The sequence below is a fragment of the Chiloscyllium plagiosum genome, unplaced genomic scaffold, assembly GCF_037043375.1.
Source record: "Chiloscyllium plagiosum isolate Xiang-an unplaced genomic scaffold, Cpla_swu_hap1 HiC_scaffold_10, whole genome shotgun sequence".
In the NCBI taxonomy this organism is placed as follows: Eukaryota; Metazoa; Chordata; class Chondrichthyes; order Orectolobiformes; family Hemiscylliidae; genus Chiloscyllium; species Chiloscyllium plagiosum.
This window is the reverse complement of record NW_028270148.1, coordinates 19001440-19028993: the sequence shown is the minus strand read 5'-3', so window position 1 is coordinate 19028993 and position 27554 is coordinate 19001440. Positions and strand designations below refer to the sequence as shown.

The 27554-nt window shown below is 42.0% G+C and overlaps 1 protein-coding gene across 2 annotated transcripts in view; it reads left to right on the top strand.

Annotated features, from left to right (window-relative positions):
* smyd3 (SET and MYND domain containing 3) overlaps nt 1-27554 on the top strand; it is an 815623-nt gene that overhangs the window by 260631 nt on the left and 527438 nt on the right. For both annotated transcript variants that reach the window (XM_043695426.2, XM_087991171.1), the window contains exons 4-5: nt 2114-2171; nt 21308-21444. In XM_043695426.2, coding sequence (XP_043551361.1) covers nt 2114-2171; nt 21308-21444 — 195 coding nt within the window. The remainder of the gene's footprint in view (nt 1-2113; nt 2172-21307; nt 21445-27554) is intronic.

Below are 27554 nucleotides of genomic sequence, written 5' to 3'. Positions count from 1 at the left end.
GATGATGATTTCTCATTTTGTAAGATCACTCTTCTCTGTAGTAATCACTGACAGCTCTATTGCACACCACCCGATATAATTTTTGTTACCTTCAGTCGTAAGAAAAGGCAAAATGTAGATTTGTCTTTCGAATTCCTCAGTGCAATCAGTGTACATTAGTACATACAAAATGAAATGGCAAGTGCTGAAGGAACAGGGTTTTTTGTAGATTAATTGTCCTCATTGATCAGAATGATCTCACCTCTTCAAGTGCAAACATATACTTTTTTAATCTATGCAGAAAACCGAATCAAACAGAGAAGATAATTAGTGTAGCTGAAAGATTAATATTCTTCAAGGACATTTCAGCCTTAATTATAATTGAGCTAGAACCCACCAACTATTAAAACCCATTTTCTTGTTTGCAGTGAAATGGCTGAAACATTTGTTTTCTAAATGGGGATGTTTCGCTCTGTGGCAGCAAAGGAAAGCATGCTCATTTCTGCGTCAGAGTTTAGTAGATTCAAGTCCCCACTCGAGGCAGAGACTGGAATGTAGGACTAAGGAAGTGCATCATGGTTGGAGGTGCCCTCCTTTAGATCGTACAAGGCAGTGTCAGTCTGTCCAGGTGGCTGCAGTAGATCCATGGTTGGCAGCAGGGTGGCTTAGTGGTTAGCACTGCTGCCTCACAGCGTGAAGGGCCTGGGTTCAATTCCACCCTCAGGCTACAGTCTGTGTGGAGTTTGCGCATTCCCTTCATGATGGGCGAGTTTCCTCTGGGCTCTCTGGTTACCTCCCACAGTCCAAAGATGTGCAGGTTAGATGGATTGGCCATGCTAAATTGCCCAGAGTGTCCAGGGATGAGCAGGTTAGGTGGGTTAGCCATGGGAAATGCAGGGTTACAGAGATAGGGTAGGAGTATGGGTCTGGGTGGGATACTATTCGGAGGGTCAGTGTGGTCTCATTGGGCCAAATGGCCTGCTTCCATACTGTAGAGATTCTGTGGTGATATTCAAAGAGGGTCTTAGAGAAAACTTGTGGATGAAAGAAGGAAAGAAAGGCTTGTATTTGCATGGTGTTTTCCAATACCTTAGGTCGCCCCATAGTGGTTTACAGCCAATGGTGAAATGGTGTCACTTGTAATGTCAGAAATATGGCAGCCAGAGTTTCACAGAGCAAGCTCCAACAAACATCACAGTGAGAATGTCAGGTAATCCATGCTTGTGATATTAGTTGAGTGATCAACATTGGCTAAAAACCAATAAGAACGCCTGTACTTTTCAACAAAATCAGCGAAATGGAGCTTTCATATCCACTCTGATTAGGGAGGTAGAGACTCTGTTTAATATCAGTCCCACAATTATTATAGTGCAGAAGGTGGCCATTCTGCCTATTTTGTCTCGCCAGTTTCTCGAATGAACATTACAATTCTGTGGCAATCTCCTGCCTTTCCTGAAAACCATGCACATTGTTTATATTCAAATAGTCATTTCATACTTTAAATGAAAATGTCTCCACCATGCATCCCAGTCCCTAACTATGCGCCGAGTCAAAAATATTTTCTCATGTCTTGTGTTAATACTTTTGCAAATAATTTTAAATCTGGGTCCCTTTGTTCCTGGTTGTTTTATGAGCAGGAGCTGTCCCTCCCCAGTTACTCTGTGCAGATCTCTTATGATTTTGAAACCTCCATCAAATTTCCTCTTAGCCTTCTCCTGTTTAAGAAAAGCAGTCCCAACTTCTCTAATTATCTCAGCTGTTCTTGCTCATCGGTTCTTCACTGTCTTCGGTGCCTTCGCATTCTTGATAAAATGTGGCACTTCCAGCTGAGTCTAATGAGCACTCCCTAACTTAGTCCTCTCACGCCCTGGTTTATCCTGCCCAGCTCCTTTCCTTCTCCAGTGAAGTTTTGAAGCTGAAGCGAGGGAGACCAAGTGGCTGCAATGCCCTCCCTATTTCTAACCTGTACATTGGCAATCACTGTTGACGCTCTGTTGTGAAAATTGGACATTCCAGGAGGGCTTGCAAACTTGGAGAGAGTAAGTCTGTAGAGAGGGGTGGGGGGACAACTGATATGTTGTGTGTGTGTGTGTCTGGTGGTGGCTGTCATAATAACACTATTTTTATTCTGCAGCTGACTGGATTGCCCTGTCCCTCAGAAGAGTTGTATTCCGTGTCAGACCTTCAGTCCAGTAAGCCTATTCTTTCTGTCCTTTTAGATAATGAAGCTATATCTGCTCTGTTCTCTTGGTTGCAAGTTACATGTATTTGGAGGAGGAATTCTGGCTGGATTTTGACCAACAGAATTTGCATGCGGTCCCATATCTAAAGAATCCTGCAATCTGTCAGATTATGTAAAATCTGTAGCTTTCTTTATTAAAGTTCATTAATTATGTACATAGTGCTGCACGAATTGCAATGCCTGTAATTTCACTTGCTTGTCAGCAATTTTCTGGTATGAGAGCAGAGATGTCCACCACATGGTACATTTGGAGAAGGGTAGGACCTCTGCTAGTTTGTGTCCTCCACCCTAACAGAAAAGGAAGACCTATCTTCATGCCCTATGCTTGAGAGGAAATTGGCACCCAGTTAAACTTCACCCCTCTTTCCCTGGTCATTACTGTTAGTATTAACCCACAAGACAGTGGCCTTTTGATCACATTCTTCAGCATTTTAGTTGAACTGACCCTTTGTGAAAAGTGCAAACAAATGTCTGACACATGCAACTATCATGATATCTTCTGATCTGAAATAAACCGTAATGGTGAGAATGGGGGAAAGTTCAAAGCAGATGTGAGGGGCAAGTTTTTTTCCACAGAGAATTATAGGAGTCTGGAACACGTTGCCAGCAGTGGTGGTGGAAGCAGGAAAAATAGGGCTGTTTAAGGGACTTCTCGATAAGCACATGAATATGCAAGGAATGAAGGGATAGGGACCAAGGGCAAGCAGAAGGGATTAGTTTAATTTAGTGTAATGTTTGGCACAGCATTGTGGGCCAAAGGGCCCATTCCAGTTCTATATTTCACAACAGCTTACATTTATGCAGTACCTTAACAGTTTATGCAAGGTCCTTTCTCAGGAAAACATTGAAACAAAATTTGACACCGAGCTTCATAAGGAGATATTAGGACGATGACTCAAAACCTGGTCTGTAGATTCCCCAAGTGGGGTCTCCAACCAAATTTTGGGGTCATGAGGTTAACATCATGATTATTTTGGGACTGTGACAGAGTTAGAACAGCCATGTTCCCCCTTTATCTGGGTTCTGCTCTCAGAACCCACTCCCCTCAGATCTCTCATTTCTCACTCTTGGCAATTTACGGGTCTCAAAATTTGGTCACAGTGAGATGAGGTTTTGCAAGCAGCACCATACACCAAACTCTTAAGCTGTGTCTTAAAGGAGGAAAGAATGGCGGAGAGATTTAGGGAGATAACCTCTAGATGTTGGAGTAGGGGGTGAGAGAGTTGGCCCAAAGCAGCTGAAGCCATGTCCATCATTATTGCAGCAATTCATATTGGGGTGAGGCAAGAAATCAGAATGGTGTTTCTGATGAGGAGTTTGAAGTCTGGAGGTGGTTACAGAGGGTATGAAGGGATTTGAAAACAAGAAAGAACATTTTAAAATTGAGGGTACTGTCAGACTGGGAACCAGTGAGCCATGAACACTGTTTGCCTTAGATACTTTCTAACCCCCTCCCTGCCCGTTGTTAAATTTAGCTCAATATTTTCCACAAGTTCACAAATTAAACTGTGAAAAAATCATTCTGACTGTTTACGACAAATGACAGTTAACTTTGTGATCGTAAGACTTGGCAAGAGGAGCAGGCCATTTGGCCCTATGGTCCTGCCGTGCCATTCAAGAAGATCTGGTTGACCTGATTGTGGTCTTCTCCCTACTTTGCTATCTGTTCTCCCTTAACCCTTGACTCCCTTGTTTATGTCCATATCAGCTTTCATTAAATTTAAAGACCCAATTGCTAGTACCTTAGGGATGAGAATCCCATGCTCCAACCATCCTCTGAGTGAAAAAAAACTTTGTTCTCTGTCTTAAAAGGGAAACCCTCATTCTCAGTTCCCTCATGCTAGTCTCAGAGAAAAGTGCAGATGTGTTAATTAAGTTTTTTGAAGAAGTAACAAAGAGGATTGTTGAGGGCAGAGCGGTGGTCGTGATCTACATAGACTTCAGTAAGGCATTCGACAAGGTTCCTCATGGTAGACTGGTTAACAAGGTTATATCACATGGCATGCAGGGAGAACTAGCCATTTGAATGCGGAACTGGTTCGAAGGTAGAAGACAGAGGGTGATGGTGGAGGGTTGCTTTTCAGACTGAAGGTCTATGACCAATGGTCTGCCACAGGAATTGGTCCTGGGTCCACTGCTTTTCGTCATTTATATAAGTGATTTGGATGTGAACTTAGGAGGTATGATTAGTACGTTTGCAGACGATGTCAGAATTGGAGGTGTAGTGGATGGTGAAGAAGGTTACCTCAAGAGTACAACAGAATCTTGATCAGATGGGCCAGTGGACCAAGGAATGGCAGATGCAGTTTAATTTAAATAAATGTGAGGTACTACATTTTGGAAAGGCTAATCAGGGCAGGACGTTTACACTTAATGGTAAGGTCATGAGGAGTGTTGCTGAACAAAGAGACCTTGGAGTACAGGTTCATATTACCTTGAAAGTGGAGTCGCAGGTAGATAGCATAGTGAAGAAGGCATTTGGTATACTTTCCGTTATTGGCCAGAGTATTGTGTATAGGAGCTGGGAGGTTATGTTGCAGCTGTACAAGACATTAGTTAGGCCACTTTTGGAATACTGCATTCAATTCTGGTCTCCCTGCTTAGGAAGGATGTTGCAAAACATGAAAGGGTTCAGAAAAGACTTGCAAAGTTGTTGCCAAGGTTGAAAGATTTGAGCTATAGGGAGAAGCTGAATAGGCTTGGGCTATTTATCCTGCAACGTGGAGGCTGAGGGGTGACCTTATAGAGATTTATAAAGTCATGAGGGGAATGGATAGGGTAAATAGACAAGATCTTTTCCCCAGGATGGGAGAAGACTAGAGGGCAGAGATTTAAGATGAGAGGTGAAAGATTTAAAAGGGACCTAAAGGGCAGCATTTCACACAGAGGGTGATGTGTGTACGGAATGAGCTCCCAGAGGAAGTGGAGGAGGCAGATCCAATACAGCATTTACAAGGCATCTGGATGGGAATATAAATAGGAAGGCTTTAGAGGAATATAGGCTAAATGCTGGTAAATGATTAAATTAGGATATCTGGTCAACGTGGATGACTTGGACTGATAAGTCTGTTTCCATGCTGTACATCTCTTTGACTCTGTGCATCCAATTTTGTAAAAACAATTGTGATATTAACTACTAAACGTGAAAGTAATCTAAGTAATTCATCATATGAAATCAAAGAGTAATAGAGCATGGAAACAGACCCTTCAGTCCAACTCATCCATGCTGACTATAATCCCAACCTAGTCCCACCTGCCTGCGCTTAGTCTGCAATATATCCTTTCAAATGTTTCTTATTCATGTTGTTATTCAGTTATAACTGTACCCGCATCGACCACTGCCTCTGGAAGTCCATTCCACATATGAACCACTTGATGTTTTGGAATGTTGGGCAGATTTGATTTTTCTTTTGCTGTATTTTGCACAGTGCCTTTTGAGTCCCAGCCTCAGGACTCGATGACCAAGGAAAGCACCCTCAGTACGCTGCCAAACAGGGTGTGCATCAACCTGTAAGTTCCTTTAACACACACCAATGACAAGCAGGAGAGATCCCTGGTCAGTCACATGAAGGAAAGAGTATTGAGAGTCTTTACCATTATTGCCCATAGCTCCTAATTACAACATGCTTGTAAAAGTGCACGTTGCCACAGCAACGCAGACTCTCTGAAGTGGATAATAGCATTTGCATCGCAACTATGTAGCCATTATCTTGGAATGCAGGCACAGCTCAAAAGTTTTAGAATTTTTCAGCAGCTGAGATGAGATTTGTGACAATGAGGATTGAACAATATAAATTAGATAAGATTTTAATAAAGTAATGAGCAGGATAGTGCAAACTTCTTGAGGGTGATTGAGATCTTTGTGTGCACTAGTTCTTGTTCTGTTTTAGTGTCAGGGAGCCCATTAACGTGCACTGAACCTTACGCAGATTAATAGTGTTAAAATATTTGTCAGAAAATGCTTTCATAAGGGATTTTGAAAGCTGAACCAGTGATAATTTATGCCATATTTTAAAAGGAGAGTGTTAACGTTAATTGTCACTGAATTTTGTTTTAACGGAAAGCTTCATTGCATTAAAATTTGCTGCAGTCATCAATATATTTTATTAATGTAAGTTGAGTAATTGGAGCTAATTGTGAATTTGATAGTGTGCATTCATTGCTTTTTAGTCTATTATTGTACCATTTAGGAGCTCATAATTTGATTGATTTTAAAGGTTAAGAATTCAACACAGGCTGTAGTGAGATGGGAATACAGCAGCAATAAATATGTCACGAAGACTGTTTTTGATTTTTTTTCTCCTTCCATTCACGTGAATGTACTGATTAGGAGCAGGAGTAGGTCAGTCAGCCCCTCAAGCTTGCTCCCCTATTCAATAACATTCTGGCTGATCTGATTCAATCCATGTTCCCATCAACTCCCCCCCCATAAGACTGCATCTTTTTGCTCAACAATAATTGAACTTGACCTGGTTTAAAAATATTCAGGGACTCGCCCTCTCAGTAAGGGAGTTCCAAAAGTGTATGATCCTCTGTGACAAAAGATGTTGCTCAGCTCTTTGTTAACTTTGTAATTCCTTCGGTTTTTTTTTAGATTAGATTAGATTAGATTAGATTACTTTACAGTGTGGAAACAGGCCCTTCGGCCCAACAAGTCCACACCGATCCGCCGAAGCGCAACCCACCCATACCCCTACATTTACCCCTTATCTAACACTACGGACAATTTAGCATGGCCAATTCACCTGACCCTGCACATCTTTGGACTGTGGGAGGAAACCGGAGCACCCGGAGGAAACCCACGCAGACACGGGGAGAATGTGCAAACTCCACACAGTCAGTCGCCTGAGGTGGGAATTGAACCCGGGTCTCTGGCGCTGTGAGGCAGCAGTGCTAACCACTGTGCCACCGTGCCGCCCACTTTAAGCACTGACCCCTCAGTCGAGATTCTCCATAACAACAAAACCTGTCCATTCCATGTAATAGGCTAGTAAACATTCTGTGAACTGCTTCCAATGCATTCATGCCTTTCCTTAAATATGATGACCAATACTATGCACAGTACTCCTCATATAGTCTCACCAGTAACCCACATGATTGAAATATAACCTACTTATTTCTGTATTAAATTCCCCTTACAATAAATTATAACATTATTTGCTTACCTAATTACTTGGTGTACCTGCATTCTAACCTCTTGTGATTCATGCACTAGGACACTCAGATCCTTCTGCATCTCAGAGCTCTGCAATTTCTCCCTGTTTAGATAATGTTTCTTTTTTGTTCTTCCTACCAAAATAGACAATTTTACATTTTCCAACATTTTACTTTTTTTCAAATCTTTGATAACTCACATGGCCCTGTTATATTCTTTTGTAGTCCTTGTATTCCTTTCTCACGTCCCTTTTTTGACCTAGCTTTGTCCTCAGCAAATTTGGCAACTGTACCTTCAGTCCTTTCATTCAAGTTATTTGTGTAAATTGTAAACAGTTGAGAGCCCACCATTAATTCATGTGGAACACCACTCATTCCACCTTGCCAACTAGAAAATAGCCCACTTATGCACAGTTTCTGTTTCCTGTTAATTGGCCAGCCTTCGATATGTGCCAATCCAGTAGCGCCTCGACTTACGAACTTAATCCGAAAAGTTTGCGAACTGAATCAATTTTTCCCATTGCTCGGATAGCGTAAGAATGTAAGTTGCACGCGCCAAGACGAACTGAATGAGATCACGTGGGGCCCAAGAGCTTTTGCGTTCAACAAGCGCGTGGCAAAGCAGAACAATGAAACCATGTGGTCACACACGGGCTTTTTGTGTTCGTACCTTCATTCGTACCTTGAATTTCGTACGTACATTGAAGCAAAATTTTACGTATAATCCTGTTCGTAAACTGATTTGCTCGTGAACGGGGTCGTTCGTATGTCGAGGCGCTACTGTATATTACCCCTACACCATGTCATTTTTCCCTGCAATAACCTTTGATGTAGCGCCTTATCAAATGCCTTCTGGAAATCTAAATACAAAACATGCACTGGTTCTAAAGAACACTAATGAATCGGCTAAACACTAATCCATATTGACTGCCTGATCTCCTTGACTTTTTGCCTAAGTTTAATGTCATTAATAATATCTTATAAAATCTTTCCCGTAATAGAAATTATGATGAATGGCCCATAGTTTCCTGGATTCTAAGTGTCTTCCTTTTTGCAAATGCTATCTTCCAAATCTAGGAGGTTTTATAGAGTATTGGGGTCATGATGTTGCCAGGGTTGGAGGATTTGAGCTATAGGGAGAGGCTGAACAGGCTAGGGCTGTTTTCCCTGGAGCATCGGAGACTGAGGGGTGACCTTGTAGAGGTTTACAAAATTATTAGTTCAATTGCAACATTTAAGAGGCATTTGGTTGGGTATATGAATATGAAGGGTTTGGAGGGATATGGGCCGGGTGCTGGCAGGTGGGACTATATTGGGGTGGGATATCTGGTCGGCATGGACGGGTTGGACCGAAGGGTCTGTTTCCGTGCTGTACATCTCTATGACTCTGTGACTTTATGACATACAGCGTGGAAACAGACCCTTTGGTCTAACTTGGCTATGCCGACTGAGTTTCCCAAATTAAACTAGTCCCACTTGCCTGCGTTTGGCCCATGTCCCTCTAAACCTTTCCTATTCATGTCCCGTCTAAAAGTATTTTAAACGTTGTAACTGTAACAGAATCTACCACTTCCTCTGGCAGGTCATTCCAAATGCAAACCACTCTCTATGTGGAAATGTTGTCCCTCAGGTCCCTTTTAAATCTTTCGCCTCTCACCTTAAAAATATGCCCCATAATTTTGAACTCCCCCACCTTAGGTAAATTACCTTTGCTGTTCATCTGATCTGTAACCTTCATGATTTTATAAACCTCTATAAGGTCACCCGTCAACCTCCTACAATCCAGTGAACAAAGTCCAAACTTATCTAGACTCTCCTTATAACTCAAACCCTCTGGTTCTGGCAAAATCCTGGTAAATCATTTTTGAATCCTCTCCAATTTAATAGGACCATTCCTACAGCAGGTGACCAGAACTGTACACAGTACTCCAAACCTCAACATGATGTGCCAACTCCTACACCCAATGGTCTGAGCAATGAAGGCAAGTGTGCTAAATGCCTTCTTAACCACCCTGTCCACCTGTGATGCTACATTCAAAGCACAATGTACAGGAACCCTTAGGTCTCCCTGTTCAACAACGCTACCCAAGGACCAACCATTAACTGTATAAGTCCTGCCCTTGTTTGTTTTATCAAAATGCTCTTGTTTTACCAAGGGCCCTTAAGGGTTTCTCAGAGAAGCTTGGTTGGTCAGTGATACCTCTGTGATTACCTTCACACTGATTTAAACAAAACTCCATCTGCCATTTCTCAACCCATTGGTCCAATAGATCAAGATCCCTTTGTAATCTTAGATAACTTTCTTCACTGTTGATCACATTACAACACTTGAAAATTCCTTTATAAAATAAAGTCCATCAACACCCAGGGACATTTGGGCCCCTATCTACCACAGTTTGTTCAGTAAGGAAAAGTAATGCTACCATATTTCCAGATGACCGTAAGTCTACTGTCTGAGATAGACAGTGGTGGTCATTTAACCTGAGGGTCACCACGCATCAGGTAAGAGGTGAGTTCAAGAAGGTGAGACCTTCATTGTGATTGCAGCCTATACGGGAATTGAATCCGTGTTATTGGCATCACTCTGCTTTGCAAACCGACTGTCCAGCCAACTGAGCTAACCAACCCCTAGTACCATTTGTTTCAATACCATTTCCCTGGTGATTGTAATTTTCTTTATTTCCTTGATTTGTATCCGGGACATTACTTACATCCTGCATGGTGAAGAGTTGTGCAAAATGCTCGTTCAACTTCCCTGCCATTTCCTTCTCTCCATTCCTCAGACTCGCTTTCTATCAGCTCAACACATACTTTGTTAACTCATTTCTTTTTGAAAATACCTATGGAATGTTTTATTTTCTGTTCTTCGTTGTTTCAACCCAGCATTCTCTTGGACACTAAATTTTCCCTCCTTATTAACCTTTTAGTCATTCTGTGCTGTTTTATATCCTGTCCAATTTCCTGACCTGCTAGTGGTCAATACACAATGGTATCCTTTTACCTTCGTTTGAGGATGTCCTGTAAGTCCATAATATATTGTTGTCTGTGAAGTTGAGTTCTAAGGAGGAAAAATTGGAGAAAAAAGAAGTGGAGAAAATAAACTCTAAAGTCAATTTTGGGATGAAATATGATGTCAAGCAAGCACTATAAATACTTTAAATTTATAGTAATGCCGTTCTGAATCATACATTTGCTCACTTAACATCCCAAAGGACTTCAATTACAACACATCACCCATGCTCTATGTGAGTTTGTCGATTGTGTGCAAACATACTTGACATAATTCTTCAGTAGCCCATTCAGTATTCTCTGAATGTTTGGCATCTAATGATATCATCAGAAGCATTTGTTGCCTGATTATTTCCGAGCATCTTGAACAGTAGGGCCCTGGAGGGTTTCTCAGAGAAGCTCAGTTGGTCAGTGATACCTCTGTGATTACCTAACCTATGTTTCTCATCATAGTTTCTCCTGAACATGTTCATCTCCTGCTGGCAAATGACTCTGAGAGTGTTGCCAACCATCTGGCACTTCATCCGGTGTAAATGTGGGCATCTTGCCACTGAATGCCATTTGGATTTCTGATGAGTTAGGGTGGAGGGGAATGTCAGCAAGGGTCACATCGCAGTTAATCTTGAAGCTATCTCTCCTTTGTGTTTATGTCTGTTCCGGTGTGGAAAACAACAAGGCTAGGTCATTCAGCTCTGAGAATGTATTCCGTCACTCCATGAGATTATAACTGATTTGCATCCTAACGTCATCGCCCTCCCTTATGACTTGTATAACTGAGGAATGAGTACTCCCTCCTGTCTTTTATTCGTTCAGGTGTCCTGTTTATTGTGGTTGTAGCCATTGGTACTGTCTGAGATTTGTTAGGCAGGTGCATTGCTATCAGTCCTCCTTATTGGCACTGGTATAATTTACTAAGTGGAAAAGAGGGCCCACTTGAAATGTTTGGCAGGATGGAGTCGTGGTCTTGATAAATAGTGAAGGCTTATTTCTAGTACATCATAACTGGTTACACCTCACCCGGGTTACAAGGGAGACCTTCTGAGACCTTGGGCTACATTTACACATACATACACATTGCTGTTCAGCTTCCAAGAGCCTACCACTGAAGATTTAGAAATTGTTATCTCCCCAAGGAGCACTCATATATATCCTGATAAGCAGTGCACATCTCGTGAAGCAGTGACTTTAAGAGGTTATTTTGTCATTTTTTTTTAAAGAGAGGTATTGCAACAGAGATACTGAGCTCGGCAAAAGTGAGGACTGCAGATGCTGGAAACCAGAGTTTAGATCAGGGTGGTGCTGGAAAAGCACAGCAGGTCAGGCAGCATCCGAAGAGCAGGAAAATCGATGTTTTGGGCCAAAGCCCTTCATCAGGAATAGAGGCAGGGTGCCTGCAGAATGGAGAGATAAATGGGGGGGGTGGGGCTGGGAGAAGGTAGCAAAGAGTACAATAGGTGAATGGGGGTGGGGATGGAGGTGACAGGTCAGAGAGGAGTATGGAGCGGATCGGTGGGAAGGGAGATTGGCAGGTAGGACAGGTCATGAGGACAGTGCAGAGCTGGAAGGCTGGAACTGGGGTAAAGTGGGGGGAGAGGAAATGAGGAAACTGGTGAAGTCCACATTGAAGCCCTGGGGTTGAAGTGTTCTGAGGTGGAAGATGAGGCATTCTTCCTCCTGGCATTGGGTGGTGAGGGAGCAGCGATGGTGGAGGCCCAGGATCTACGTGTCCTCGGCAGAGTGGGAGGAGGAGCTGAAGTGTTGAGCCAGGGGCGGTTGGGTTGATTGGTGCAGGTGTCCCGGAGATGTTCCCTGAAGTGCTCTGCGAGGAGGCGTCCAGTCTCCCCAACATAGAGGAGACCGCACCAGGAGCAACGGATACAATAAATGATATTGGTGGGTGTGCAAGTAAAATCTTGATGGATGTGGAAGGCTCCTTTGGGGCCTCGGATGGAGGTGAGGGAGGAGGTGTGGTGCAGGTTTTGCACTTCCTGCTGTGGCAGGGGACGATGCCAGGATGTGAGGGTCGTTTGATGAGGGGCATGGACCTGATCAGGTAGTCACGGAGTTGTCTAGTTGGAAAGCCAGTAAAGTAAATAACTTGTGAGGCTTTGGGTATTTTTTTAAAAGTTGGAACAATTGAAGCAGCCTGCTCTCTCTCTCTCTCTCTCTCACACACACACACACACATTGGAGAACTGCATGTGAGACAATCTGTTTTCTGAATTTACCTTTTTTCAAGAGTCTGTTTTTGAGTTGTTACTGTATTCGAACAGTTCACTAATAATAGTTACTGCATCTATTGTTCTGTTAAGTTTTCCAGTAGAGCCACGGTATTCCAAATCCATCTCTCATTTGTTGTATTTTAACTATAGTGTTTCAATACATTGCGTTTTGCTTAACATCAAGTAGTATGCCTGACTGAATTGCATCTGGAACACAATACCTCACACTTACCTTTAAAATAAGCAAAGGTTAGAGTCTAGGCTATCTTCTCAAAATAATTTGAGGGGGTCTTGTCCATAGCACTCATGATGTCAGTTACCCATTTGAGGTACTAACTGTGATCATGTATATAGATTTCATTTCTATGATCTTCCATTTGTGATTCATTTTTTAATCTCAACCCTGACCTAAAGGAATACCCAAGGTAGTCTCAGAATATTGGATCCTATTCCACAACCTTGGCAGCTCCTCCCAATGGGGAGATCAACCCATCCTTATTCTGCACAGTCAAATGCTGCATTTCAGGGCACCTTTTTGCTCTGAAAACCTAATTATGCTGAAGCCACTGTTTTCTGGCTCATTTCTTAACTGTTGGCCTATTTTACTTATCATGTCCCCTATCACCATTGTAGCGTTTTAATTTATTTCAGTGACAAGTATGAGATCTTCCTTGCCTAAAGAATTTAGTTCGACCCATGTCTCTGATTCTAGTTAGGAAATGCAAACGGATCTGAGTACTAATTAAGCAGTGCATTGAAGCAATCATCTGGACTTCTCCCTGAGGCCAAAGGAGCTGATGGGATCAAGAGTGTTGATAAATGAAGACGTATTGAGCACAAGGCTAAATGATGGTAGTTACTGATCTCAAAACCTGAGGACAGGAAGGAACTATGGCTTTGAAGAACTAAATGAAAAGACTATTTTCACATATTCATCAGGAGGGCAATGATTACTCTGAGGGGGGAGTGGATAGGGAGAGTACCAGGGCATTGCTATTTGAAGGAAATTAGTCACAGTGATTGGGAAATGGAGGAAGGTTCCTCACCAAAAAGATCAAACACACAAGAGTTCAGAAGCAGAGAAATGAAAGCGAAAAGTCTGGGCTTTGTTTTTTTGGAGAAAGAAAACCAGACACCCTTACAAATTAACCTGCTGTCGATACTGTCTCTCAATATTGTCAATTTTAGCAGCTGAAATGGAGATAATTTGAAAGCTAGAGGAGGGAGCATGAGATGCTTCAGAGCATTTAAAATACAAAAAGCAATGAGAAGGGCTTTTGTGAGTGGCAAGGGCGTGATTCAAGTGAGTTGTGGAATCTGACTGAGAGCTCAATGTTCTAGGCAACTTCAGAAGGGCCTGGGAAATTGAGAATTGAGGGGGAAGGAACTGCATTGATAAAAGACACAATTACAGCAATAAAAGATACAGGATCTCTCGGTGATCGTGCTGAGGTAGCAGGGACATTCTGAATAGAACGAAGGAACAGCGATGGATGCAAGACTCTGGTCCAGAGTTATCTATAGACTATGAGCATCAATGATATAGCAGGGGTTTATGTCAGGGGAACCATTCTCAAATATAATGTGGTTCCTCATGGTAGACTGGTTTGCAAGGTTAAGGACATGGAATACAGGGAGAACTAGCCATTTTGATACAGAACTGGCTCAATGGTAGAAGACAAGGTTGATGGTGTAGGGTTGTTTTTCAGACTGGAGGCCTGTGACCAGTGGAGTGCTGGATCCACTGCTTTTCGTCATTTATATAAATGATTTGGATGTGAACATGGGGGTTTGGTTAGTAAGTTTGCAGATGACACCAAATTGGAGGTGGAGTGTATAACAACAAAGGCTACTTCACAGTGCAAGGGGACCTTGATCAGATGGGCCAGTGGACTGAGGAATGGCAGATGTAATTTAATTTAGATAAATGTGAGTTGCTGCATTTTGGAAAGGCAAATCAGAGCAGGACTTATGTTAACGTCCTGGGGAGTGTGGCTGAGCAAAGAGACCTTGGAGTGCAGGTTCATATTTCCTTGAAAGTGGAGTTGCAGGTAGACAGAATAAGTGAAAAAGGTGTTTGGTATGCTTTCCTTTATTGGTCAGAACATTGAGTGTAGGGGTTGGGAAGTTATGTTATGGCTGTACGGGACATTGGTTTAGGCCACTTTTGGAATATCGTGTGCAATTCTGGTCTCCCTGCTATAGGAAGGATGTTGCAGAACATGAAAGGGTTCAGAAAAGATTTACAAGAATGTTGCCAGGGTTGGAGGGTTTGAGCTATAAGGAGAAGCTGAATAGGTTGGGACTGTTTTCCCTGTACTGTCTTAGGCTGAGGGGCAACCTTATAGAGGTTTATAAAATCATGAGAGGCATGGGTATGATAGATAGCCAAGGTCTTTTCCCAATCATAGAGGAGTCCAAAACTAGAGGGCATAGGTTTAAGATGAGAGGAGAAAGATTTAAAAGGGACCTAAGGGACAACGTTTTCATGCAGATCGTGGTCCGTGTCTGGAACAAGCCACCGAGGTAGTGGTGGAAGCTGGTATAATTACAATATTTAAAAGGCATCTGGATGGGTATATTAATGGGAAGGGTTTAGAGGGATATGGGCCAAATGCTGGCAAATGGGATTAGATTAATTTAGGATATTTGGTCAGCATGGCTGAGTTGGATCAAAGGATCTGTTTCCATCCTATACAGCTTTGTGGTGCTATAATGAGAGATTTTAATTTTCATATTGCCTGCGAGATGTAGAGCAGATCAGGTTTTAATGGCATACAGGTTTAATGGTAAATAACAATTAAGAATTACCTAGCAATCTGGAAGAGAACAGTTTGTGATATTGACTGTAATATTTGCATTTGATGCTAGGATTTCAAAGATGAAAAGATGTTCATAAATGGCATTTAAAATTTTTGTAAGGAACGCTTTGAAAGAGTGGAAACTAATTGGAGCACCATAATCTAGGCTGAATTGTTAGTGAGTAAACATCAACAACTGGCATTTATGTAGTACACGGTGAAGTAACCCAGGCTGCTTACATGCGTGTAATCCACCAAAATTGGATACCGAGTCACCTTCAGAGAAGTTATGACTGGTGAACAAACTTGATAAAAGATTTGGTGGATCTCTAAGAAACACCTTGAGATTATTCAAATTGCTGAAGGCGGGAATTCTAATGCTCAGGATTGATAGGACTGAGAGTTTAGGATCGTGAATCTGTACAAATGAAGGAACACAGAAATGTCACAGGGTGGGAGGGCCTGGAAGGTGTTATAGTATTGGGAAAGGCGAGGCTATGGGCCTTGAAATCAAACATGTCAATAAATGAACATGAACAGTAATCAATCAGGGGTCTGAGATGGAAGACAGTTACTAATTAACAACAGACAAGGAGTTCTTTTATCTGCTCATTGTTGAGTTGGATAGGCCAGTTTAAAAATGCAATTGGTAGCCTAGCATTTTGCTTTTCATAATAGAAGTTAATTTGGTAGAGCAAGCTGTTCATGTTTCTCACAAGCTTGTTCAAACTCTCCGTGAAAAAAGACATCTTATAGGATTTTTTTTGTTTCTGTTGCAGCTATGTTGATTTTTTAGGTGCTTTGAATTCGATCTTATCCATCTCCTTCTTGGACCTCTTCCATTTAGTCTGCCTCTCGCCACCCCCCCCCCCCCCCCCACCCCCTTAAACATGGCTTCCATTCCCTTCTATCCCATCTCCAGTCACATACTAATCTTCTCTTCCCTTCTGAAATGCTGACAAGCCAGAAGAAACCTTCATTCCCCAAATCTGCAAACATGCCAAGATGACTTGCCCCAGGGCTAATTCTGGGTAAACTGTTTGGAAATTGTGAAAGAAAGGTTGACTGTTATAATCCCCTTTTTCCCTCAGGTCACTAATTTTCTTTGTTTAATGTGGTTTTGATTCATTTTGTACCTTGCAAGTACTCATTCAGAGCTGGCTCTGATTTGAAGTAATTGCATTTAGATACACATGAATTAATTTCTATTTCTATAACTATAGCTGAGCAGATTGGTATTACATTTCATGTCCAGATTGTTGCTGATTGAGTGGTAATGTCACTGGACAGGTCAGCTGGAGGTCTGCACTCATGCTCAAGGGCGCTCAGTTAAAACTCCCTCAGTGACAGCTGGTGGAATTTGAAATAAATTTTCTTTTTAAAAATGAGAATTGAAAACTGAGAGTTATAATCTCATTAATGATGATCATGAAACTTTCGTCAATGGTCATAAATTCAAACTGGCTAACCAATGGCCTTTAACGAAGGAAATCTGCCGCAAAAAGCTGGTCAGACCTGTGTGTAACTGCACTCATAAAGTCATAGAGCTCGGAGACAGACCCTTCAGTCCAAATTGTCTGCGCCAACCAGACATTGCAATCTGACCTCGTCCCATTTGAAAGCATTTAGCACATCTCCCTCTGAACTCTTCCTATTCATGTACCCATCCAGATGCCATTCAGATGTTGTAATTGCACCCGCCTCCACCACTTCCTCTGGCAGCTCGTTCCATACATGCACCACCCTCTGCGTGGAAAAGCTACCCCTGAGGTCCTTTTTAAATCTTTCTCCTCTCACCCTAAACCTATGCCCTCAAGTTGTGGACTCTCCCCGCCTTAGGATAAAGATGTTGGCTATTCATCCTATCCATGCCCCTCATGATTTTATAAACTTCTATAAGGTCACCTCAGTCTCAGATGCTTCAGGGAAAAAAAAAGCCATAGCCCCTTTCCAGCGTCTATCTGTAGCTCAAACACTCCAGTTCCTGCAACATCTTTTTTAGTCTTTTCTGCATCCTCTCAGATTTAACCTGATGCTTCCTATAGAAGTCCGACCAGAATTGTACGCAGTATTCTAAAAGTTGCCTAACCAACGTCCTGTGCAGCCAAACCATGACCTCCCAACTCCTATACTCAATGCACTGACAAATAAAGGCAAGCATACCAAATGATGCCTGAGCATGTCACCTGCTTCAAGGCTTTCAAATCATAAAATTGGATAAAAGAATGACAGAAAGAAGGATAGAAGCTGAAGTGATATGGACTCTTTCATTAATGTGGGTCAACCCAAAGTGTGCCACAGCCAATCAACACTTGTAAAGTAGAGTTGCTGCTATAATGCGGGGAAACATGGTGACTAGATTGTACTCAATTAAAGTTCCATGAAGAGCAATGAAAATATAATCTGATATTCTGCCTTTGTGGTATTGATTGAGGGATAAATGTTGGCTAGGACTTTGGGGTGAATAACCCCGTTTCTATTTGAATACTGTCACAGTACCTTAACGTCTGGCTGAGGGAGCCAGATGGAGTCTTGGTTTAACATTTCACCTCCAGCAGTGCAGCACTCCCTCAATGCTGCATTAAAATATCAGCCTAAATGTGCCTGGGTTTCTGAAGTGAGACTTGAACATGCAACCTTCTGATTCCAAAGATGCTGCCTGCTGAGTAATGTCTGACAGCTCATGTTTGTAATGATGTTGAGATGTAAGCAGAGCCTTAATTATCCTTTTAGTGTCAATGTAACTGCACCTATTCTCTGAAATTGGTTTTTGTCCCACAGTTTAATAGTATTTTATTTATTAATGATGTTCTCCATTTCCATCAGTGTAGATTAATCAAGTTTAATTCAGTATGTTGCCTCCAGCTACAGAAAATAGTCAAATTCTGTAAATACAAATGAATACTAGCATCAGGGCTTCAAAATGTATAGGAAATAATTGCCAAGTGTGCAAAATGGCTGTAGAGCTATTAAAGAGAAATAATAATCTTGAATTTATATAGTGCTCTATCTTGTCAGGAAAATCTCTAAGTGTCTCACAGACGGGGAGATTTTTCAAATAGTTGTTTTGTAAATACAGAATCCCTCCAGTGTGAAAGCAGGCCATTCGGCCCATTGAGTCCACATCTGCCCTTCAAAGAACATCCCATCCAGACTCTTTCCCCTGCCCTATCTCTGCAACCCTGCATTTCCCCTGGCTAATCCAGCTAGCCTGCACACCCTTGGAGATTTAGCATGGCCAATCCATGCACATCTTTGGACTGTGTGACGAAACCAGAGCGCTTGAGGAAACCCGTGCAGACTCACGGAGAATGTGCAGACTCCGCACAGACAGTTGCCCGTGAGTGGAATAGGACCCGAGTCCATGGCACTATGAGGCAGCAGTGCTAACCACTGAGCCACCATGCCATTTTGGTATACTTACATCGGAGGCAGTTCAAAGCAGGTTCGTTGGGTTGATTCCTGACATAAATGTATTGTTTTATGAGGGAAGGTGGAGCTGCTTGGGCTTGTAGTCACTGCAGTTTAGAAGAATGAGAGGTGATCCTATTGAAACATATTGAGGGAGCTTGTCAGAGTGGATGCTGAGAGGATATTTGCCCATGAGAGAAAATTGACAAAGTTTCAGATTTTACAGTTTCCCTTTTAGGACTATAATGAGGAAATATTTTTGAGGTTCATTAGTATTTGAAATTCCCTACTCCAGAGAACAGTGAAGGCTGGGCCACTGAATATATTTATAGTTGAGTTGGGTAGATTTTGTGACTGAGGGAGTCCGGGGTTACGGTGGGGGCAGGCAAGAAAAACCGGAATAAAGGCCGCAATCAAATGAGCCAAGATCTTGTTGAATATTGGAGCAGGTTCAAGGGGTCAGATGATCTACTCCTGCATTTCTTACAATCTTATAATTTCTGCTTGTCACGCATGTTCTTTGAAAGCTTGTCAAAGGTACATAAGTTATGAATGCAAGCCCATCGGCAATTATTCCAGAGCATGTCTTGAAACCTTGGCCTTTTTATGTTAGAACAAAATGGATTTCAGAACAATATAGGCCTGCATGGCACAGGAGCAGGCCTTTCTGTCTATCAAGCCACTGTTAGCTGTTTCAAAGGATGACGCTGTTAGTCCAACTCTCCTATTTTCTTCCGTCTTCCTATTATTTCTGTTGCTTCATGTCAAAATCACATTTTCTTTGAAATCTTTGAAAGAATTACCACTCACCGCACTATCAGATTAGGTATTCCAAATGGAATGGACCTTTATGAGTTGTGTAATGGGAGGATGGGACAGGGTTAATGGGTGGCACAGTGGCTCAGTGGTTAGCACTACTGCCTCACGGCGCCAGGGACCTGGGTCTGATTCCTGCCTCGGGGACTCTCTGTGGAGTTTGCACATTCTCCCTGTATCTGTGTGGGTTTCCTTTGGTTGCTCCAGTTCCCTCCCACAGTCCAAAAATATGCAGATTAGGTGGAATGGCCATGCTAAATTGCCCATAGCGTTCAGGGATGTGCATGTTTGGTGGGATTAGCCATGATTTAAAAAAGAAATGTGGGCTATGGGTAGGGGTCTAGGTCTGGGTGGGATCCTCTTCGGAGGTTGGTGCAGAATTGATAGGCTGAATGGCCTCTTTCAGCACTGTAGGGATTGTAATATATTTGGGTCATTTTCGGTCAATGAGAAGTCAAAAAAAATTGCTGATTGACACAAGATTAAATCTAAGAGGCTTACAGCAGGAGGGGAATTGATGAGTAGTGATGCTGTGAAACTCAGTTTTACATTTCGGACTGAGTAAGCAAACAAGTCAACATGAGGTTTGATTGGTGCTAGAAAGATAACATATTTATATGACTGGGGCAATTCAGTTCCCGGTCAATGGCAATCCTCAATATATTGGTGTGAGGGATTTAGGGATGGTAGCGTGAATAGGTGCAGTGCCAACAATGCTCAAGATGTTTGACATTCTCCAGACCAAAGCAGTTGGTTTGACTGATACGCCATCCACTGCCTTCAGCAATAACCCCCTCCACCAGCAATGCACAGTGGCAGCAGTTTGTACCATCTACAAGATGCACTGCAGCTGCTTAGCAAACCTCTTTTGATAGCACCTTCCTAACTTGTAACCTCTCCCTCCAAGAAGGATAAGGCCTGCAAATTCACAGGAATACGACCCCCAATTTCCCCTTCAAGCCACACACTTTGCTGGTTTGGAACTATATCGTTGTTCCTTTACTGTGGTCAGCTTAAAATATTCCTAACATCTCCATGGTGTCCATACATCATATAGACTGCAGTGGTTTAAGAAAGTAGCTTCTCACAACCTTCTCAAGGGCTGTTGGAGTTGGGTGACAAATGCTGACCTTGCAGTGATGCCCACAAACCAAGAGACAGTAACAAAACAGTATTTTCAGAACTGCCAGTTCTGACCCTTCCACACAGGGAAGCAGCAGCACACTGAGTTGGACAATTTATCAGAGTTCATCCATCAATTTAGCACTCGTTAGTTTTGAAGCACAAGGATATTTCCTCACATGATTTACTTTTAAGGCCACTGACCTCCATCTTGATCGAAACAAAAACAGATCGGGCCAATCTTCATCATGGAGTGTTGAAAGAAACCCTTTGCTGTGTGCCATATTAGATTAGATTAGATTAGATTGCTTGGTTTTGATTTATCACCTGTCCTGAAAGTTGCTGTCCAGCTTTTTTTTAAAAACACAGCGATGAGTGGCAGTAGCGTGTTGTGCACTCTGTGTACGTTATTTACCTGTCAAAACGGCGAAGATGTATCATTGTGACCACTTCAAATGGAATTGAGGAGTAGATGTGTCTAGACAGAACAGCTGCCACAAAGCCTACTTTCTCATTGTTGTTGACAACCAGTTTTGTTCATTCCTTCCCAGATATCAAAGAGATGAGCGAAGAAATGAAAGGAGGCCTTGGGCAACTTACAGCCATGCTACAATTTTATATCAAAGAGGAAATTCCCAGCGTATCCCAGCTGCCTCCTGGTTTAAGTCTCCTTCACCTCTTCGGTCAAGTAAGTTTTTTTCCTGTTTTCAATTTAACTGGCATGAGGATTGAAATAAAACTTAATTGGCGTGGGCTGTGCTTCATAAATTGATCCTGTGCATTAGTGATCCTGATGCTGCAATTTGTTGATTGTGTGTTTGCTTGATACATTGTGAGTGTTCTAACTTTAAATGCAGTTGATGGATATAGACAAATGGTAGTCTGAGGTGTTTCTGGGTAAAGGTGTCACACTGTGAAAAGATACATTGTAGGACAATGTAAATTGGATTGGAGGTAAGGTACTCATCTGCTGCCAGTTTGCAGTTTTCTGTTGAAGAGGAGTTATTCTCAGTGCGAATATGTTTCTTCAGTCAATGTTGTAAATAATGCCAGTGAGCAGTTCATGAGTTAAAACTAAATCAAGTCATTGTTTTTGGATAAAACTGCTGAATTTATCTTGTTATTTATCTCGTTAACAATTTTCAGGGGAACACAATGGTTGCAATTCGATTAAAGTTTGAAGGGTTGGTCTGAACACAATCAAGGTCTTTGTCCACAAAGGACAACAGAAACCTAAAGAATCCAGAGCTTCCCGGACGGTGAAAGAGATAGAGATTAAAATGTCAGGCAGATCATGCAATTTAAGAATCAGGCTGAATTAACAAGGATCAGAGAGCAAATGGAAAAGCAAATAAGCAATGCAAAGTGATAGTCGGGTGAGACTAGCAGCTAACATAAAATGAAATTCAAAAGTCCTCTCTCAGTATATCAGTTGTGCAAGAATAGTAAGAGGAAGAGTGGGACCAATGAGGGATCAAAAAGTGTGTTTACTCACGGGGCATGACTGAGGTTTTCAATTAATCCTTTCCATTTTCCTTTTACCAAAAGAAAGGTTCAGCCCAGTGTGTGGTGAAAGAGAAGGTAGTTCACACATTGTAAGAGTTTATAAAATTGAAATCATCGATAGTGAATTGGATATCTGTGCTTAAAGTTTGAGAGAAGATTTGTAGCTCGGGTGCTCGTTGTTGTGGTTCTGTTCGCCGAGCTGGGAATTTGTGTTGCAGACGTTTCGTCCCCTGTCTAGGTGACATCCTCAGTGCTTGGGAGCCTCCTGTGAAGCGCTTCTGTGTTGTTTCCTCCGGCATTTATAGTGGTTTGTCTCTGCCGCTTCCGGTTGTCAGTTCCAGCTGTCTGCTGCAGTGGCTGGTATATTGGGTCCAGGTCGATGTGTTTGTTGATAGAATCTGTGGATGAGTGCCATACCTCTAGGAATTCCCTGGCTGTTCTCTGTTTGGCTTGTCCTATAATAGTAGTGTTGTCCGAGTCGAACTCAGGTTGCTTGTCATCCGCGTGTGTGGCTACTAAGGATAGCTGGTCGTGTCGTTTCGTGGCTTGTTGGTCTTCATGGATACGGATCGTTAGCTGTCTTCCTGTTTGTCCTCTGTAGTGTTTTGTGCAGTCCTTGCATGGCAGAGACAAACCACTATAAATGCTGGAGGAAACATCACAGAAACACTTCACAGGAGGCTCCCAAGCGCTGAGGATGTCACCTCGACAGGGGACAAAACGTCTGCAACACAAATTCCCAGCTTGGCGAACAGAACCACAACATCTGTGCTTAAAGTTGATATGGCACCAGGACCAGATGAATTGCATCCAAGGATACTGGGGGAAGTGAGGGTGCAGAGCTGAACACACTGGGATAATCTTCCTTAGACTCAGTACTAACTGACTGGAGATTTGCAAAGGTCGTATCCTTTTTCACCAGACTATAATATAAAGGCAACAAATACAAACCAGTCAGTTTAAGTTTGGTGTGAGGAGACTTTTAGAAACATTTAGGACAAAGTTAATTGTTATGTGGGCAAATGCAGGAAAATTAAGCAACTCCAGCATGGTTAATGATAAATCATGTTTAATACAAGTTTTTTTAAACAGAGAATTGATGAGAATAATGCTGTTGATGTTGTGCACATGAATTTTCAAAAGGCATTTGATAAAGTGCTGTACAATATACTTGTGAGCAAAGATAGAGCTCATGGAATGAAAGGGACAATAGCAATTTGGATATGAAATTAGCCATGAAAATGACAAGGAATAGAGTAGATTAATAGGATTTTTTGAAACTATAGGAAGGTTTGTAGCGAAGTTTCCCAGAAACTGTGTTCGGACCTCTGGTCTTCCTGATATGTATTAATGACCCTGACACAGCTCAACACAGTTTCAACACAGTTGCTAATGATAGGAAAATTTTGAATTTTTGTGAACTATGTGGAGAATAGTGTAGAACTTTAAAAGGATGGGCAGATTGGTAAAATTGACAGACAAATGGCAGGTGAAATTCACTGCAGAGATGTATGAAGTGATTCATTTGGGGAGCAAGTATGTAAAAAGGCATCATAACATTGGATTAAGATGGAATCACAATTCTAAGGAGACTGTAAGAGCACTGGGAGCTGGATGTCTATGTCTGTGAGTCATTGTCGGTAGCAGGACAGATTAAGAGAGCACTTAATAAAATATACAGTGTTCTAGGCTTCATCAGCAAGGGCAGAGTGTAGCAAAAGCAAGGGAATTATGTTTGACTTATATAAAATGTTGGAGAACTGTTTCCAGTTTTGGACACAACACGTTGGGAATGTTATGAAGTGTTTGACAGCATACAGAAAAGAATTACAAGGATAATTTGAGGGATGATGAACTTCTGTAAGGTAGATTGAAGAAGTTGGGACTGCTCTCTTTGGAAAAGAGTAGGTTAAGAGTTGATTTTTTTAGAGGTATTTAGAATCATGAGAGGTCCACACATTAGTGCAAGGATCGAGAATGAGTGGGTACAGATTCAGGTGGGAAAGAAGCAACGGGTGTCACGAGAAACCTGTTCAGGCAGTGAGTGGTTAGGATGCGGAATGTACTGACTGAGAGTGTGGCAGAGGCTGGTTCAATTCAAGAGGAAATTATCTGTAAATGGAAAATATCAACAGCTGTGGGTAAGGGGGAGCGGGATTCGTGGATGTCGCTGAAAATCGGTGATTTTGTTTTCCTTCTTAATGCATTCCTTTTGTATTTCTTTTACAAAACAGCTGCCATAGCCTTAGGTGGGTTTTTCAGATGGACCCACTTACTCTGTAGTCCAGAACATAGTCATAGGGTGAGTGTGCTGCCGCAGACTGCGTGTGCAGTTCCTTTGTTTCTATGTGGCACAGAAACATGAATGGAATTGGTGTCATTCTGCTGAGCAACATGTGGAATAATTGCAAGGATCCTGACTCTTCTAACTTGTCTCTAGAAGATGGTGGAAGGCAGATCCTGTGAAACCAGCTGAGCCTGTGGCAGCTCAATTGGCCAGTGATCTGTGGTAATTTATCAATTCTGTTTTTACTGCATAGTTGGGAATTCCGCAGTTTGACCTCAAACCAATCTGTGCACAGGTTTTTGGAGCTCATTTATATGAACTGCCCTCTTACATGATTGGGAAAGTCATTAAATATCATGTATTGAGTTCTCAATTGTTCAACTATGCTGATGGATGTCTGAGTAATGAACACTGGCAGACAACAGAAATCCTTATAAAGTCGGTAGCTATAAAGAATACTGATTCAAAGAATAATGTCTGGAATTCAAATTGTTCACTGTTATATTTCTCTGGGAAGGCACACTCTCTTTCATCTTTTAAACAATTAGAATTATGTTTAGAATGATGTAGTGGGATGTAATGTTATATCATACTCACATCTTCAGTGTACAGTAACATCCAAGAACATCTACTCATTCCTTGGGCAGCTCCTGAGACAGGAAGAGAATTTACTTGAACACACTGGTGGGTGGCTGCCTTCAGAGTGAATTTTACACTTGTAGTACTTTTTTTTTCCAGTTCACATTTTTATTCTCCATTTAATGTTAAACATCGCAATGACATCACAACACACAGATGTCAGTTGGGCTTTAGCAAACATTCTCCCACAGGTTCACAGGAGATATTTGTGATGCCATCAGTGAGTATTAGATGTTGGTGTGTTTGTGTGAGGGAGGTGAAAATAACAAATAAGGTCGTTAGTGTGTGTGTGTCAATATCCTATTTCTGCAAAACATCCCGTCAACTTTTCCATTACTTTCATGTTTATTATAGAAATTAGCTATGTAAACGTGTCACACTAAATTGCAAAGTTTCCTTGTGGAGGTAATATTGCATCTTGGCCTATTGTATCAATAGAGTGCAAATTTGTTTGTCACATTGCTCTTTTCATTTTATTTCATTTAATGTAGCCTATGAACTCTATTATGACTGTACAAAGTTATTTTTTAATCTGGTTCTCGACCTTCATTTTGACTAAATTTGTTTGAAAGTATATAGCTGCTGTTAAGTGTGTGAGACCTCCAAAGTGTGTTTTTGCCAAAGTCATGGTAAGACATGACCTTAACTCTAGATGCTGTGAATTTTAACTGTGCCTCCACATGTTGTGCAGGTCGAGCACACTGTGTATAATATTGGTATCATTATATTATAATATTGGTATAATTATCATTGTGTATAAAGAATGCTATGCCAAATTGGCCATGGCCCAGCTTAGTTTGCTCACATTAAGAACCTGAGCTTGGTTGCCCTCTATATTTACATGATGCCTTCTCAGCACAATGACATGTACTAACATTTCCCTGTTCCTTTTAGCCAATCGGCAAGTGAAAGTGCTCAAAACCTTGTGAGCCCTTTGTGTTATTTTGGATCTGGGTGTTTGTTGCCCCCATAGACTCAAGGAAGGCAGTGTGCAAGTGGAGACTGGATTCTTTTCTGAGTGTCTCTTTAATCTCTCTGTCCACTTCTTTCATTCTTCATATCTCTTGCTCTTTACTTCCATGAATTTTTCTTATGTCTGGCCCACAGGCAAACTCCCTGATTTTCATACCCTGAAGTATTAAATGGACAAGTCATAAGAGACTTTGATAGTGATGTTTTGGTGATTCATTGCACACCACCCCCCTCACTTCCATCCAGGACCACAAACAATCCTTCCAGCTGAGACAGAGGTTCACCTGTCTCTCCTTCAACTGAGTTTACTGCATTTGGTGCTCCCGATGTGGTCTTCTTTACATCGGTGAGACCAAACATAAACTTGGCACATTTTGCTGAGCATCTCAGCTGGGCCTGCAGGGGCTGACCTGACCTCCCAGTCACCGCCCATTTTAATTCACCCCGCACTCCCTTTCTGACATGACCATCTCAGCCTCCTCCATTGCCACAGCAAATCAGACCGCAAATTGGAGGAACAACGCCTCATCTTCTGTCTACAGCCCAGAGGACTCAACATTGAGTTCTCCAGTATCAAATGACCTCCCTTCCCATCCCCTGACTGCCTTGCCAACACCTCCCCCACCCTTCCATTCCTTTGATCAACCTTTTCTTCCAGCTACCAACCAGATTCATTCCTCCCACCGACCAACCAGGCTGTACCTTCTACCTGTGTTCATCTACCCCTACCTCACCACATACCCCCCATCCTTTATCTTCCGCTCCCCTTACACTCACCCCCAACCCTGAAGAAGGACTATATCAAAAATAGCAACTTCTCCACCCCCCCCCCCCCCCCCCCCCCCCCCGGCTTGCTGTGTTCTTCCAGCCTCCTGCTTGTCTACCTTGGATTCCAGTATCTGTAGTTATTTTTCATATCTGATCTTCTCACATCCAGTTCCAGATATCAAGAGACTTGCATAAATTGAGTTGATGCGAATAATGATGATGGTTGATCAATAGCATTTGCTTTGATGTAGTTGACTTAGTACTGAAGAGACAGTAGAGTGTCCTTTTCCTCTTGATCTACCTTGGAAATAATGTGAAGGTTAAATTTCTACTGGATGGACCCAGTTTGCATTGGAGCTGTGCTACACTTGTTCATGAAGTGCGCACAATATAGAGAACCAGACCTCTGTCATAACATGCTGAAATCTCTTCAATGTCTGTAAATATCTGGCTCCAAGACTGCAAGAATCACCTTCTAGGTTGCAAATCCTTGCTGTCTTAATACAATCTCCAACTGATACTCTGAATTTGTGAACTGACCACCTGTTTAGAATTAACAAATCCATTTTTATTTTTCATGATGCTAATTTTTCTCGATTTGTTATCGTGAACTGTCAGTTCAGAGT